Genomic DNA, 16,389 nt, shown 5'->3' with positions numbered 1-16,389 from the left:
TATTTCATTTACATTTATAGTATAAATAAATAAACCTACACTGTAAACAGATCCTTGAGACACTTCTGCGTGATTCGTTATTTAACTGACTGCATGTTCCAATTTTCAGTATATTCTTCTTAAGTACATGTATATATATACGCACGTACCTAACATAGTTTACTCTGTCGACCTCTTCGAAATATCAAAATACATAGTTTTTTTTCAAGATTGACATCATAATGAAAAAGAGCGGGGCTGCTCAGGTCGATGCGGGACAGAAATAGGAACGATTTTACAATGAAGAACAAAAAAAAATAATAGAACAACCCGATTTTTAAAGATTACAGACAAAACACATACATACACACTCATCGCTTATTTAGCGATACAAAAATAATATGTTTATCGGGACAAATTGGCGATATTTACAAAAAAATGTATAGGGACAAAAGGTTTTGGCGGTGCAAAACAATCAAATTTTTGCATTGCGGGTCCTCAAAATAAATGTAACAAGTTAAGTTATGCGTCTGTAAGATACTGAAATATCTAATTTACAGAAAAAAAATCAATGTAATAACAAATAAAATTCATCCTTAATTTCGCCTAGTACAAAAAATAGAATCAATAGCTTGAATTAAGTTTATCGAGACAAAACAAACGTTTGTCAGAAGGAGGATTTTTGTACCAAAATGCACCCTTAAACTAAATCTATCTAAAAAGGCTCAACCAACTAAAGGAAGGACTTCATATTTTATGAATCACATCAACGTTTGAATACTTTAAGTCCATGACCTTCCTTACTTCAAACGTCCAATTGACTCCGATCTTCCCGCGAAATTGCAATCAAAGCAAATATCGTGCTGCCCGCCATAACGACACGATGAGTTTGTGGGTTGATAAACACCGTCCTAATTCACTTAATAAATTAGACTTTCACAAGGAGCAAGCAGCCCATTTGAAAAAGCTGGTAAGTAGACTATAGATGAAAAATTCTCTGTGGATTGAACAGAAATATCTAGTCGTCTCGCCCCGTCGTCTCGCCCCGTATATTATCAGTTACATTACTTTACTAAAGATTGCACAGTGTTCAGCATCGATGAATTATCAAGTGATAACCTAATGAAGCTACAATTGTAGCGGAAAAGATATCGCCTTCTGACTGACTTTTCCTGTCCTGCAAGATCCCCTATAAAGGTGTGGAAAACCAAATCAGGACAGCTAGCTAGACCATGCATCGATTATGTCTTGTCAAAATGATTCCGATCAAAAAATGACTTTGACACATACCTGGATGTTAGTAGGTGATGTTCAATCAGAAAGTGATATGATGATCATGAGAAAATAAAAAATCCCAATGTGTTTTAACGTACGATTATAGATAAAGTAAAACCAATTTGAGTAGGCAAAATAATTATAAACTGCTCAAACTAATAAAACAATAGTTTATTCATATCCCTGAGAATAAACCACCAAAGTTGCTCATATCTCAATACAACAAGGTCGAAAATTTTGATGACCATGCTTGCTGCAGGTCAATCAGTTGTTCAATCATTATATAATTGGAGCATTGGCCATGATCGGCTATAGTGTTAAGAGTTTTGTGGTTCGAACCCTGGTCTGGCCGCTACCCTTTTCCTTTCCTGTTACAGATCTGTCTGTTTGATAATTGTAAATACTAATGATTCATTAAATCATTATACAGAAGATCTTGCATGTTTAAGTATGAAAGTGCATGTATATACGTAGCTGCAATATTGTAGCTCAAAAGACTTTTAGACAGAAAATGCCTCAAATGGTGTCGTCTTTAGAGCTACAATTGGTGCCTAATACTAGTACTGCTAATGGAGCAAAGTAATGATTATGCAAACCATTATAAAACGTTTGTTTGCATTTTATCGTACTTGTTTGATATCGCTTACCTACTAGGCAATAAAACTGAACCACATTAAATATCAAATTCTCATTGAGGTATTAGTTTTTTACATAATACATATGAAGATTTTTCTAGTGGGAATTTATACGGCAAGTCCACAAATTGTGAATTTGACGTCTTGTGAGCAGTGCGGTAGATATTAAGAATGGTAGTTATGTTTGTTTTGGACAAAAATAATATAAAAATGAATTTATACGCATAAAATAATTGGAAACCTGCGAAAAAGTATAGAAAACTGTGCCCGAGTGATTTACGGAGGCAGTGCTCCACTACGACACATAGGGACCAATTCGTACCCGGCCAAAGGTATAGTAGGCCAGATACGTATATTCGTTGTAGTATATATACGTAGCTTGAAACAGGCTAGCAATCTTGCCAATTTCGTGAGAGGATCGAGATGAGAAAACCTGGGGCCTCTGAAGATTAGACAGATGCTGTAGCTCTACCTCTTGAGCTATCTCGTTACCAATGATCCATTACCAGTTCATATATATTATGAAACACGAAAATGCACAATTAATAAATCTAATTAACAGGTAAACAGTGGTGACTTCCCCCATCTGATTGTATATGGACCATCAGGGGCAGGAAAGAAGACGAGGATCATGTGTCTGCTGCGAGAGCTGTATGGGTCAGGTGTAGAAAAGTTACGCATAGAGCAGCACAACTTTACAACACCATCTAATAAAAAGTTGGACATCTCCACTATCTCCAGTAATTACCACATAGAGGTCAACCCAAGGTCAGTAATTTATAGAATATACATATTACAATATACAATTAAACCATCAATTTGTACAACAAATTCAGAATTCATAAAGTTCTAAAAAATTTGAAAATATTAAACATTAGCTAAATAAGATAATGATAGTCTCATTACCAAATTCTTTGCTTATTCTAACAGATGATAACAATGATGAATTCCTTATCTTTACGTAACAAATTCTTTGGTAATGAAAAGGTTTTGCATTGCTTAATATAAAGATAGCCACGTAGTCAAGGATTTTTACTTGTATTTATTGTTAAATCGATATCCCTACCTTTGTTTGGAAATCAAACATCAACTATTAATGTACTGCATGTAATTTTGCAATATTATATATGTGTATCACAGCTGGTTCTTGTACAAAAAGACCCTACCAATATAAATGAGAATCAGGTAATATCTTTTGTATAATGTTGACATACTTTGTTGTTTTACAGTGATGTAGGAAACAATGACAGAGTGGTGATACAGGAACTTATAAAGACCGTCGCACAGACAAATCAGCTCGAATCATCATCACAGAAAAGCTTTAAAGGTATCAATCTGATCTTTGTGTTGTGGAATATGTCTGATAGTTACAAGCTTTCAGTAAAATTGACAATACAGGAAAACATGTATCTGTCTGTTGTTTTGAAGGTCTCAGGTTTGATTTCAAGCTTGGCTTTGTGTTTTCCACTCCAGTTCCATTTGATGACCACGTTTGGTTTGGTCTAATATTGAATGATGTAGGAGAAAATTCTATCTGAACCTGGGTTGCGAGTTGTTAAGTCTTCTGAAGTGATAGAAAAAGGAGCAGAAAGGAGAAATGTAGCAAGTTGTACCTTGTCAACTACCACTATAAATAACCAGCTGCTAGAGGGCTAGATAGCTCATATACAATATATGCTTCAGGAATTTAAAAGATTACGCATGGAAAGTAAGAAATATACATCTTTCAGAAACAGAAAAAAATATGTTATGAATATTGTCTCTTCAAACTAGTCAAATTAGCAAAATATATATATTTCATTTCATTTTATGTAAACACAACATAAATGTTTGAAATCAGATCATGCATACTACTTATTAGTTGACCTAAGATTTTAGAAGTTACTTATTACTTCCTTTGTTACCATTATTACCTAACATTTCTAAACTCTTTGTTTCTACTTCAGTGGTTATACTGACAGAAGTGGATCGCCTCAGTGTTGATGCTCAGCATGCTCTGCGACGAACCATGGAGAAGTATATGGCTACCTGTCGCTTGATTCTCTGCTGTAACTCGACTTCTAAGGTTATCCCGGCCATTCGCAGTAGGTGTCTGGGTGTCCGGGTGGCATCTCCCTCTATAGAACAGGTAAATACAGGTATGAAACAGCAGGGGATCTGTACTTTGTATTGGTCCGAGTAGCAGCTTTCTCTCTAGAGCAGGTGTACACACAAAAAAAACCACTGTCTTAGTCTTGAACAACAAGTCAACAAAGAATTACAGTAAACCAAAACTACAGTATTACCAGTATGTTAGTGTGTAAGAATAGATCCATCTTGAAGAGTAGTCGCAAAAAAGTATGCTATTCCCATGCAGCTAGCTAATTAATATACATATAGAGAGTTATGGAGTGACCGAAGCAGCTCGAAGTGAAATGCTATCAATATATATCACTGCCTTTGTCTATATCACATATAAATCATTTGTTTGAATTTCAGGTAAGTCAGATCCTTCAGAGTGTGTGTAAGAAAGAAGGACTGACCTTACCATTGGAATTAGCTACCAAGATAGCTAAGAAAAGCAACAGAAACTTGCGTCGTGCCCTGCTGATGTGTGAGGCTTGCAGAGTACAACAGTAAGTCACAGTGTTTAATGTTATATAATTATAACTTTATAGGGAGCTTAGTTCTAACACTTCAAAGTTCTTAATTCCGTTCAAAAGTCAGCCATGGGGAGACAAGTAATTGATAAGTTTGAGGTGTGCAATGAACATTGTTATGTACCTGATATGCATTTAAATTAATTCAAGTATAGAGTACATTACAGCCAGTTTAGAAGGAATTATGAAAGTTAGCGTGTGACTAATACTTTTAGTCTGTGCCTTACCTAATACAATGTCCTTACAGGTATCCGTTCCGCCCAGACCAAGAAGTGACAGAACCTGACTGGGAATTATATCTCAAAGAGACAGCAAACCTCATTGTACAACAGCAGTCGCCAAAACGGTTAGTTATCTCATGATTTTAATCAGCATTGAAAATATGTTCATTGAACATGGTCACACACTGTAAGTGTTTAGTTAAAAATATGTTATTGTTTATTTGGCTTGAAATGTGCCTATTGGAGGTTGATTTTCAGGTCAGAAAGTCAAAGACTAAGAAAATGTACTAGAAATAAAAAAAGTTTCCTCGCACATGAGAAATCTTAATTTGCAATGCCTCCACTGTTAGGTCTGGGTAGATATGATATAAGTCTTAGCTTTAGGCCAAAAAAAATTAATTGTTAGTTTCTCAGGCCACTTTTTTAATAAAAAGTCAGTGTGGGCGGCGGGAATATTTTTTATTTTTTATTTCTCTGAAAACAAATGCGGCAGATAACATTTTATTTTTTTCTCACTTGAAGGACATGAAAATCAATGAAAACACATGTAGAAAATGTAAATTCTTACTCAGTCTTTAAGAACAGCTTTTAAATATCTCAATCGAAAATACATAATCCTGGGAGGAAACATTCCGTTTTGAGCAAATGCTGACATCGGCAGCCATTTTTACCGGAAATGAAAGGTGCATACTAAAATTGGAGCCAATTTCCGGGTGTGTTTTCGAATGGAAATTTTGGGCGAGTTCGAATGGAAATTTGGGGTGCGTTCGATATGGCGGTCTCGATTTTAATTTTTAAGTTATGGCGCATAAAAAACGTTGGTGCGGGGGGTAAATGTCGATGCGGCGGGGCCTGAGAATCTAATAATTAATTTTGTTTGGCCTTATAAAATATGCCGGTTAGATTTACTCTTCCATTAGGGCCAACTGATCAATTAAACAAAAATCATTCTACCAAAGTTTTTACCTTGCTGAGTTTTTAAGGAATTGAATGTTTATACTTCAATTATACTAAATACTACCTTTCATTACCCCTTTTACAGACTGTTGGAGGTTAGAGCGCGTCTGTACGAGTTGATCACCCACTGTATACCAGCTGATGTCATCATGAGAGTAAGTCATCATTGAATTTGCTTTCTCTCAGTTCAGTGGACAGATTGAAATATACAGATTATATTATCGTTCAGTATATTAAAGACTATTCTTAGAAATAGCTATTTAGAAATAAGGTTAATTTGTAGTCTACTAAGTGGCCAATATTAATTGTAATCTAAAGTTACAGTGAGAAAACCAATGAACATGATATGAACCCCTAGTAATAGGCATAGTCGTGTAGGCTATAAACCAGTGGCTAAAGTATAAACAAACAGTAACCATAGCAATGTATTACTGTCACCACTCAATCTATAAATAGAACAGATGACAACAAGCTAGCTCACTTTACATTTCACATTTCAGTTTGTATAATGATCATGGTCTAACAGACTACTGCTATGCTTTACTAGGGTCTGCTACAGGAACTTGTGAAGAATTGTGATGGAGAACTGAAATTAGAGGTGGTGCAATCTGCAGCATATTATGAACATCGTCTACAGACAGGACAGAAGGCTATTTATCACCTAGAGGCCTTTGTGGCCAAGTTCATGGCGATATACAAACGGTTCTTTGAGGAAGGCATTGCTGATCTGTTCTGATGAATTTTGTATATTGCCTCCCTTAACACTTTTCAGAGAAAAAGTGTGGGTCTCAGAGGACAGATGTTGTGAGACTTTGTCGGGGAAATGCTTCTATAACAGCATATTCAATCTATTATGATGGGAACTATATAAACATCAGTTGATCACTGTGTATGGCTAACAACAAATCATGACTAGGACAGTTCCATTCACAGTGGTAACCTTACTTCAACATGGTATCGGTACATCTAAAATAGTAACTAATGCCATGACTACATAGTATTCTGAGCAGACTAAACACTAATGTTGGGATTCTATAAACTCTAGACAGAACACTTCATACACTGAGTGCTTATTGTTGTTGATACTATATGAAATAGTAGTTATTTCTTGTAAATTTTTTATAATTCAAACTTATCGTGTAGATATTAAATTAATTGTGATATTAAAATATAATTACATGTATATTGTCTAAATCTTTATCTGTTTTTGATTGAGAAAGAGATGAATATGTTGAGGCTGTGTGGGTCAATTGGTTTGGTTTAATTATCCTATTAACAGCCAGGGTCATTTTAGGATGTGCCATGATGTTTAAATGGTGGAGGAAAGTCAGAGTATCCAGAGAAAAAACACCAACCATCAGCCATACCTGCCAACTGCATCACATCCTATATATATTCAAACTCCCTCCCCAGAGATGAAGGACTTTTTGTAGTATGTTGAGACATCCTACACACTCAGCCACTTTGGCCCCTGTGTTGGTAAAGGTGTTCATTTTTTCTGAGGAGCCGAACTTACAATTCAAGTCCATCTACAAACTTATCTTGTGATTTACAGGTAACTTGCAATGTGATTGTTGAACATAAAATAAGACATTTATCCAAAAGTTTAATTTTTTATTTCACATTCTCAAACATGAAATTAGCATACATAATAAAAGATTAAATGAAGCATAACAAACTGGTGAAGAAGAAAAAAACAGCAAAAAAAAATATCAAACCCAGCCCTTCACACTTAATATCTGTGTTTTGAGTTCAAGGTTAAACCATAAATCACATCAGAATTAGGACAGAGAAAGTATAACGAGAAATTTAATTCCAGCCCTTTGTTTCTATCATAATATTTTTACCCTTTTTAAATTTCTTACATACTTTCTACTCGCACCCTTTCACACTCAACTAGTTAACAAAACATATTTCCTGTCAGTACATGTTTTATGCCTGAAAGTTTCTATTAAATTAATTCTATTTTGTGTTAAGTATATAGACTTCACTTTGAAATTTTGTGAATTGTTCCAAGAAATATTGCACAGCGAGCTATTATAAATTTCCTTGAAATCAAAATGACAAAGAAATAGGAATTCCCCAACCTTGATGTGTCAATCACTTATTTCTGCTGTACATTACACATCTATTACTATTAATATGGCACCTTAGTTGTATTTCTGCTGATGGAACTATTTAATATCAAGTTGTATTTACAATCACTCTGAGCTCAGTCCGAGACAATATGCACTATACTGGGACATTGTAAACTGTACAACGTTAACATAACCTCACTCCACAAAGATACCATGATAACTCCTTGTTTGTAGTAAATTACACACTGTACAGTTTGACAAGATTATATGGATTTAAAAAAAAAAAAAAAAATTCTAAAGAATAATCTGAAACTTTGTACAAAAATTAAAGGTAGCAAAATTTTTGTAAAAAATCTATGCATGATCTATGTAAACATTAACATTGACAGTGCTACATCCTCGATAATCCAGCTTCGGTGTCAATATCATTTATTGATATACCTGGTATGGTGTATAGATCGTCAAGGATACCGAGGATGAGTCATCTGTGGATATGGATGATATTGAGAATGTAGAGAAAATGAATTGGTGACACAAGTTTGTTTTTTAGTGTCTATAAGTTCTACTCTATGTACATTGTATGTCCTTTCAGTTGAGATTTTCAATATGAAAGGTCTACTAAGACATATAATATATAAGTGATTTCAACAGATTGATTATTTCTATCTTAAATTTTACATTTTTGTACTTCAGTTTTTGAAAAATCTCAAATCAAGAAGACTATTTCTGTACCAATTCTATAAATCTGGTTATAATAGCAATACAACTACATATATTTATATAAGATCATAATATATATACTCCTTGGATTTCTCTATAACATACAAAAATAAAATTCACCAAATTATGAACATTACCGGGTATAGCATACTACAGGTTATTGAGCTTATTGCCATTTGTATCAAATCTAGTACTACAATTCATAAATGATTTCCTTTCCGATGATTTAATCAGATGTCTCTCTTCAATGGGAATGTCTATTTAGTGATGAAGCAGCAAAAAGATTTGAAGTTAATAAATTTTCTACCAGGGTATCGGTAAGCTTTTTGGACGGAATGAAATAATATTGACCAAATATAGCACTTGTGCAATTATTGTAGTTTATGAAGTCCCAAAATTTCTGTAGATAAGAGCCACGTAAAAACTTTTTAAATACTGCTCAATTTAGGTTCCACTTTGTATGGAAACAGAGTTAAGTCCCCTGTGATTTATGAAAATCACTAAGTACATGTACAAAATGAAATACCAGTACATGGGTACCTTTTATGACATACACATAAAATTCTGTTGATGATTTTGACATGAAATTAGATGAGTTATGTCCCCTTAACATTAAGAGCATGTAATTGACCTGACATCAGGCACAGTGTTATTTCTTTGCAACATTGCAGAAAAATGGGCTTTGTCCTTCACAACATTTTCCTCCCACACATCGTCAAAATCTGCCCACAACGGCAATCTCCCAGTTTCCCTGGTTCCTATATTGTAGAACATCCCTTTGTTCTTCTTGACTGATGGTTTCTTGGAATTCACAAACTGAGGCTGCAGGACTGAAAGTGAGGTCACATCAAACTGTAAGTCTTTTTTGACATCCAGATCGTCCATGTGTTTGCGTACATAGTCGGTGAGAGAAGGAGAAGAAAAAGAAGTTGGTATTGGTTCGACAGGCTGTATCTTGACCACTGGTGACTTGGCAGGAGCTGTCCTCGGGACTTTTATCTCTAGTTGTGGTTCAGCAACAAAGTCATACATGTATTGTTCTGTAAGGTAAGATATAAGCATCGGTAAGTATCCACTTAGTTACATACACGTACATTACATAAAAGCCTATCATCGATTACAATGTCAAGGGGAGTAACTCGTACGTGACAATTTAATTGACGAAGAACACGGAATTCGGCAGTCCAGAAAACTCGTAATCCGGACGGTTTAGGCTGGGAACGAAGGTGTCCGGATTATCGAGGGTCCACTGTACATGTATATTGAAGATGTTGGGATAGAATCTCTTGTTACAGCTCTACTACTCCCTTATAATTATATTACATGTACCATGTTTCAGGTGATGTTCATCTTATGTGAACAAGGTCTGTGTTTCGTAAACCTCTGACTTTTCAAAAAGGCACCTATCACTGTTATTTCACAAAATGTGGTGTAATAAAGTCCATTAATTTGTGGTAGCTGATTGGCAATTAGCTTAAAAAATTCTCTTACCATTTTGTAGCATGACTAGTGATAACTAGAAGAGCTTATTTAAAAGTGGTATTACAGCCCGTAACATCTCTGACAGGTAAAAGTATACTAAAGAAATGAATACTGCTGGAAAATAAATACATAATGCATGATGTGATATGAAGTTTTACCTATCAATCTGCCTTTAATGTGCTTGATGCTAATCTCTAAAATGTAGACATATAAACACAAATTCTTTACAATAGATACTTATGTCCGAGGTGCTATTTTAATACAAGGCCAAATATTGCTTACCTTTCCAGCTGGGAGAGACAGGTTGACTTGGACCTTCCAGGTAGTAGATAGCACTCTCGTTCCCAGCATCAGCAGCTTTCTTGTACAAGGTCAAGGCTGTCACCCTGTCCTCAGGTAAACCTGGTAACCATCAAATCATACTTAACATTTACATTAATAACTTTTTCAGATTAGATTTTAGCTTTAGATATATACAGTTTTGACCAGTATTATAAGTCAAATGTAGCATTACAAAGATTCACAAAAGGAAATATCACGAGTTTTGCATTAGAAAAAGATTCTTTTTTAAAACTGCTTCATGATCCCAGAACATGATGACAAAAAAAATATTGCAATTATTCTACAGAATACATACCTCCTAGCCCATGCTCGTGGAAGTAAGCCAGATTGTACATGGCACCGTCATGGCCTTTGGTGGCCGCCTGGCTGTACAGGTCTGCAGCACGACATTTGTTCTCCACCACTCCTAGTCCCTGCTCAAAACACATGGCTAGGAAATACTCCCCATCTGAGTCCTGTAATAGATGAGGAGGCAAATATTGGTAAGTACTTTATGTAATATACTCTTTTCAAATTACATTACTACAAAATTACAAATAACACTATAAATTGATAAACTTAATGCAGTCAATTTGAAAAAAATCTTCAATATATTACTGATGATATATCCACAAAATATTGCAAAATCTTGATTGAGCCTAGAAATGTCTGAAAACAAATTGAAAATGCCCCTCTTTCATAAATGGGAAAGTGGGATATGACATTGTAACAATATAATACACCATCTGTGCCAATACACCTTTATGTTCCATGTCAAGGATTATAAAGTAATCCATCATATTCTAATTATAAAGTAAGTATTTCTATCATGTCCTAAAATGATACATGATCTTCAATTTCAGCAAATATGTACCTTGTAAAGAGGCTACCAAGAGGTCGATGCTACCCATCTCAGACTTAAACTAATGAGATTTGTGTGTAGTAACTGACAGGAAATCATGTTTCTATCACGCCAGATATCATCATCACAGATAGGTAGCTATTAGCATGCAACAGACTTAAAGCGGAGATACCTATCTTAAAGAGGGTAATTATAAAGGAGGGAGATAACTCACATCCTGATCAGCTGCAGCTCGAAAATAGGCAACCGCTTTCTCCAAAGATGGTTCCTCTTGTTCCATGATGTATACACCCATGTAGGTCTGGGCCTGCAACATGTATAAAAGATTATTAAAATTTTGAAAGATAAATTTCAACTGAACAACTCTTTCACAATTTGACTATGTCACCGGAGAAAGTAAGTTTGTAACATTATGATCATTCCATTTCTTCTATCAATTTGTTTTATGTCTCTTTCAAACCAGTCAATCAGATTTTTGAACTCATGATGAAAATCTGTTAATACAAGTTATTTGAGTCATTATTCTACAACACCTATACTATGCATACACATAGATGATGTTTACATTATACATTGTAACATGTACATATAACATGTATATGTTAACCTGTGTATAAGGAATTACCTGAGCCAGTCCTAGCTCGGCAGCCTTCTCCATCAGTTGAAGACTACGTGTAGGAGCTGCCAGACCTTCCTCCTCCCCTAGATACAGTAGGGCCAGGTTATACATGGCCTGAGGGTGGTTCTCTTTTGCTGCTCGTTCATACAGATTAACAGCCTGGGACATATCAAGGTTAGGTAGAATTATGTTATCAGAATGTTCAGGTGTAAAACTTCCATGAATACTGAAGTATTGACATGACATTCCCAACATACAAAGCCAGCTCTGAATGTTATATATTTATTTTTAGACAACTGATTTACATTGTTTATTATAAGGCAACTAAGAACATTCAGCAAAAGTTTGAAATCAGTAAAAACACATGCTAGCTATACCTCCTTTTTTGATAAAAGTTTGCGTTTAGTAAAATCACTACCCAGGAACATAAATTTGAAGTCATCAACAACGTTCATGTATATACAACTGTATAAGTTACACCATGAAAGAAATGTCCCCAATTCTAATTGTGCAACATTCATATTAACTAAATACTGATTTTATACAAGTAAACACTAGATGTATGAAGATGTTCAATCTTTAAAGAAATTTACCTTTTTAATGTTTTTCTTTACACCACGTCCTGTTTCATAGCACAGTGCCAGATTGAAGCTTGCCTTGCCGTATGCGGAGCTGCTAGCCTCCGCCCAGTGATTGGCTGCTTCAGTCAGCTGACCTTTCATGGCCTTTTGAAGTCCAGCAATGTTTTGTCCAACAGCAGCATATGTACGACAAACTGCCTCAAACTCCTTCATTACATTTTCCAAAGGATCGAGAGAAGGTTTTGTGGTACCCTCTTCTTTCTCCTCTTTAGCATTTACATCAGTTGTATCACCATCACTCTACGTAAGGAGAATACATAATCACAGAATGATGTTGTATCTTATTGCTGACAGTATTTATCAGGAAAAAAATAATTAAGATATTTTGGTATTTTTTTGCTAATATAAAATATAAACATGCATAATGAGGTTAATAAGAAATACCACTAAAATTGAACAATACAAAGATTATAAGGCTGTTAAGTATCAAATTGATTTCAATAATCATCAGTGTTTATTTTGTATGAAATTTTGAGATGCGAAAAAAGTCATATCGAAAAATGTTGGTTAAAAACTTGCATAGTTACCAAACTGTAAGCTTTTTACTATGCTTAAAAATATCAATGAAAACAAACTTACAAAACAGATATCACACTACATACCTGGACATCTTGTGGAATTGTAAATGATAATGACCACGGTCTTTGATATGGGTCTGTCGTCGGAGTGGTACCGGTCTGTTTTTCCTCGGAGCGAGGAGAATCATGTGTTTCTATAATAGATCTCTTCAACAGGCATGTTTCTGGCAGCGCATTTCTGATCTTGTAGATCAAGCATTTGGAACGTTCATCTTTCTCTTTAAACTTCTCCCATTTATCAATTAGCAGGTGATATCTGGTGATTTGTAGGCCAACAACCACAATCGTCCCCTACAAAATTTAACAAACTGATAAAAATACAGATCTTCACTCTACATTATGTTATAAATAATTGATTGATTACAGATCTTCACTTCACACTACTTTATAAATAATTGATTGAATACAGATCTTCACTTTACACTACTTTATAATAAATAATTGATTGAATACAGATCTTCACTTAACACGACATTATAAATAATTGATTTAGCACGAATTTATCAAAGAAACAGTTGTGATTGATATGCTTTAAACTTGGGTCAAATTCCACTTTAGTTTTTAAAGCCTTTTGGAACTGTCCATATTTGAAAGTATGAATAATCAATAATTGTCTCCCTTTAAGTAAAACAACACTTTATTGTTCAACAACTTACCAATAATCATTAATGAATATAAAATCCCTTCCTTTATAATCTCTACATTTATGATTTTTTTAAATTATCTATTATGACTGCCTATACAGAATTTTGTTTGATAAACTTACCAATCCCCAGGCCTCACATGACCCTGGTCCACAGAAAAGACTCCAGAAGTTAGGTGTGTGTCGGTAGCCTTTCTCTTTGTCGGGCCCCGCCCCCTGTTCCCATTGGTTGTCGTCATGGGAACGCTCCTGATAACCAGCTGCAGAACCTAGTCTGTAAAATTGTTACAAAATGTTTCTTTAACTCAAGGCATTTTAAGTCAGGTAGTTTACTCTACGTATTTTTTGTGGGTTTTTTTTTGTTTTTATTTTCTCATGATAGAACACTTCTATCTATCTATTTGATTCTGAGGTTGCATGCTTTCAGAGACTTTACTGTAACATTATCACTTATTATTGCTAATTATCACGTTTCGGAAAAAAAAGAATTGGTGATAATATCATATGTGTAACCCACTCGGATATGAATGTCCTTTTCTATAAAAAAACATTAGATGAAAGATGAAGCATACTGATTCAAAAAATTTAAAAATCTAAATGAAGGAGATTTCTTCAAGTAGCCTATGAGTCCGCTAAACCTGCCTATATTATTAGGCTTTTTTAATTTTTTTTTTTTTTTTTTGCCTAATATATAGTCAGCTTGCGGTACGCTACGTCAGCGGCATACTTCTATCGTCCATGCAATGCTGGGAAAACGTACACATACCTATATATTGGGATCTTATGTACTCCACTGCCCCCATGTTACATCCCATATATGAAATTAAACAACTCTGTACGATGAAATACTTCCGAGACCCTTCTATTTCACACATTTGTAATGGCCACCGTATACACATTTAGTAGAGCAAACGGCAGCCAATCAACTTCGCTTCCGGTTTTATTTTTTTAAAAACCATGTGTAGTTGAAAGATAAACAAAATGCTAGCCAGTTAGAGTTTTTATAGTGAAATTATGGTCGACATACACGACATGTTGTCAAATATTCAAACTGAACACGACTATTTCTGGTACCGCATCACTTTCGCGATATTCACGTTGCATATACATGTAGCATATACACGGTAGAATTTTGTTTATCTTTCAACTACACAGGGTTGAAAAAAAAATTTAAAAAGCCTAATAATATAGGCAGGTTTAGCGGACTAGTAGCCTATGTAAAAGTATATGTATTTCTTTTAATAGTACATCAGCATACCTATACTGTGCTTTGAAGTGCTGGTGATAGCTCTCTGCACATTTCTTTGCTTCATCTAATTCATCTTCTTTACAAACACCAGAAGCTGAGGCTCTGGGACCATGGATGTGTTGACGGATGGCTGAAAAACAAAGGCTAAGGTCAAAACTACAGTTAGACTGAGTTAGTTAAAACAAAATGTAATATTTTTTGAACTCTAATGTCAATTGTATTGAACTACTAAACTGATTGCTAATACCATTCTTAATAAATAACTTCAACAAGATTTTTTATTGTTTTGAATTTTTTACCTTATTTTCAAATATACCGGTAACCTCTAAGAAAAAATTAACGTTCTCTACAGTATAGCTAGCATGAAAGGTTCTCTCAATCTTGACCTGCTAGAATCAGAACCTGTAACACTACTGCATTATGTTTAGACTAATGTTTTATGTTTGCTTTTTATTCTGTCAGGGTACTTCCAATAATTGTAAGGTTGTTGGCTTTGTTTTCTATGTTTTTGCTTTATATATATATATATAACCAACAATGTATTGTTTTCAACAGCTTTGGCTTTTCCTTTCTTTTTTCATTTTTTCACATAATATACTGATATTGTTTTCAACAGTGCCTCGCCATGCTATGCATCATTGTTGGAGTACTGTCAAGGTAGATGTCCTATTTATTCACTATTTGATTATCAATACATGTGTATATAAGCCAGAGCTAATCTATAATCTATTAAATACCAAGTATATAGTACATTACAAAAAAACATTGGAGCTTTGCCAGGTATTTGCAATAGACACACAATCTAACCCTTGGTGAACCATGATAATATCAGTGAAAATTCTCATGAAAACATATTGATTACAAGAAGAACTATAAATTTGATTAAAAGGCTGACATACATTGCAAATCAATCTACACTTATATCAAATAGTCACTTTATCACAACACTTTTTAATGACATGGTCTACTTTTCACATTAGACAATAACTAGCTAGAGTACACAGCCTAGGATCCTTTGTTTTCTTCTATCCCTGTGGTCTCATTTAGATGCATTGAATATCAAACGACGTTAAAAAAAATTCAATTAAAGAAGTTTTTAGTTTTGGGGATGAGGAAGTTTTAGGGAAATATGGGTCACCTTGGAGTTTTGTTTTTGTTTTTACTGAAGCGTGACCAACATCCCCGACATGAAAATATTCAATTAAATAGCCATAATTAACCCATATTATCGTTCTTGATTATGCCAATTAATACAAAAGAATGCTTACCTCTGGGAATACCACTGAGCCACCTCCACATGGCTACATATTTGATGTCAACACCAAAAAGAAAAAGTTGGAGATAATGTTGTAGAGTGTCCGCTCCACCAGGACCGGACACACGTGACTTCGTTCGATGTTCACGTGTTTGTACACCTGTCTCGAACAAAAATTTGAGAGTTCCGAACAGACCACTGTTGGGGAATTTCCGATTACGTCAAATGCAAACCG

General features: G+C 34.6%; 2 protein-coding genes across 2 annotated transcripts; one reads left to right on the top strand and one right to left on the bottom strand.

Moving 5' to 3' along the window:
• Window positions 1-793: 793 nt before the first annotated feature.
• On the top strand, window positions 794-6,889 carry LOC138327871 (replication factor C subunit 3-like). The gene is made up of 8 exons (XM_069274309.1): window positions 794-949; window positions 2,452-2,657; window positions 3,119-3,216; window positions 3,836-4,017; window positions 4,368-4,504; window positions 4,776-4,874; window positions 5,792-5,861; window positions 6,254-6,889. Exons 1-8 carry the CDS (start codon window positions 863-865, stop codon window positions 6,440-6,442), a joined length of 1,068 nt encoding a protein of 355 aa, XP_069130410.1. The 5' UTR covers window positions 794-862; the 3' UTR covers window positions 6,443-6,889.
• Window positions 6,890-7,306: 417 nt separating this feature from the next.
• Window positions 7,307-16,326, bottom strand: LOC138327870 (uncharacterized). Its single transcript, XM_069274308.1, has 10 exons — window positions 16,168-16,326; window positions 14,909-15,029; window positions 13,774-13,924; window positions 13,032-13,298; window positions 12,382-12,669; window positions 11,795-11,947; window positions 11,384-11,476; window positions 10,624-10,783; window positions 10,269-10,388; window positions 7,307-9,544 (listed from the first exon to the last, which is right to left on the bottom strand). The coding sequence occupies exons 1-10, from the start codon at window positions 16,196-16,198 to the stop codon at window positions 9,117-9,119; spliced, it is 1,812 nt and encodes a 603-aa protein (XP_069130409.1). The 5' UTR covers window positions 16,199-16,326; the 3' UTR covers window positions 7,307-9,116.
• Between the last annotated feature and the right edge of the window lie 63 nt (window positions 16,327-16,389).

Source organism: Argopecten irradians, chromosome 7 (assembly GCF_041381155.1).
Source record: "Argopecten irradians isolate NY chromosome 7, Ai_NY, whole genome shotgun sequence".
NCBI classification, from domain to species: Eukaryota; Metazoa; Mollusca; class Bivalvia; order Pectinida; family Pectinidae; genus Argopecten; species Argopecten irradians.
This window is presented reverse-complemented; position numbering and strand designations above follow the sequence as displayed.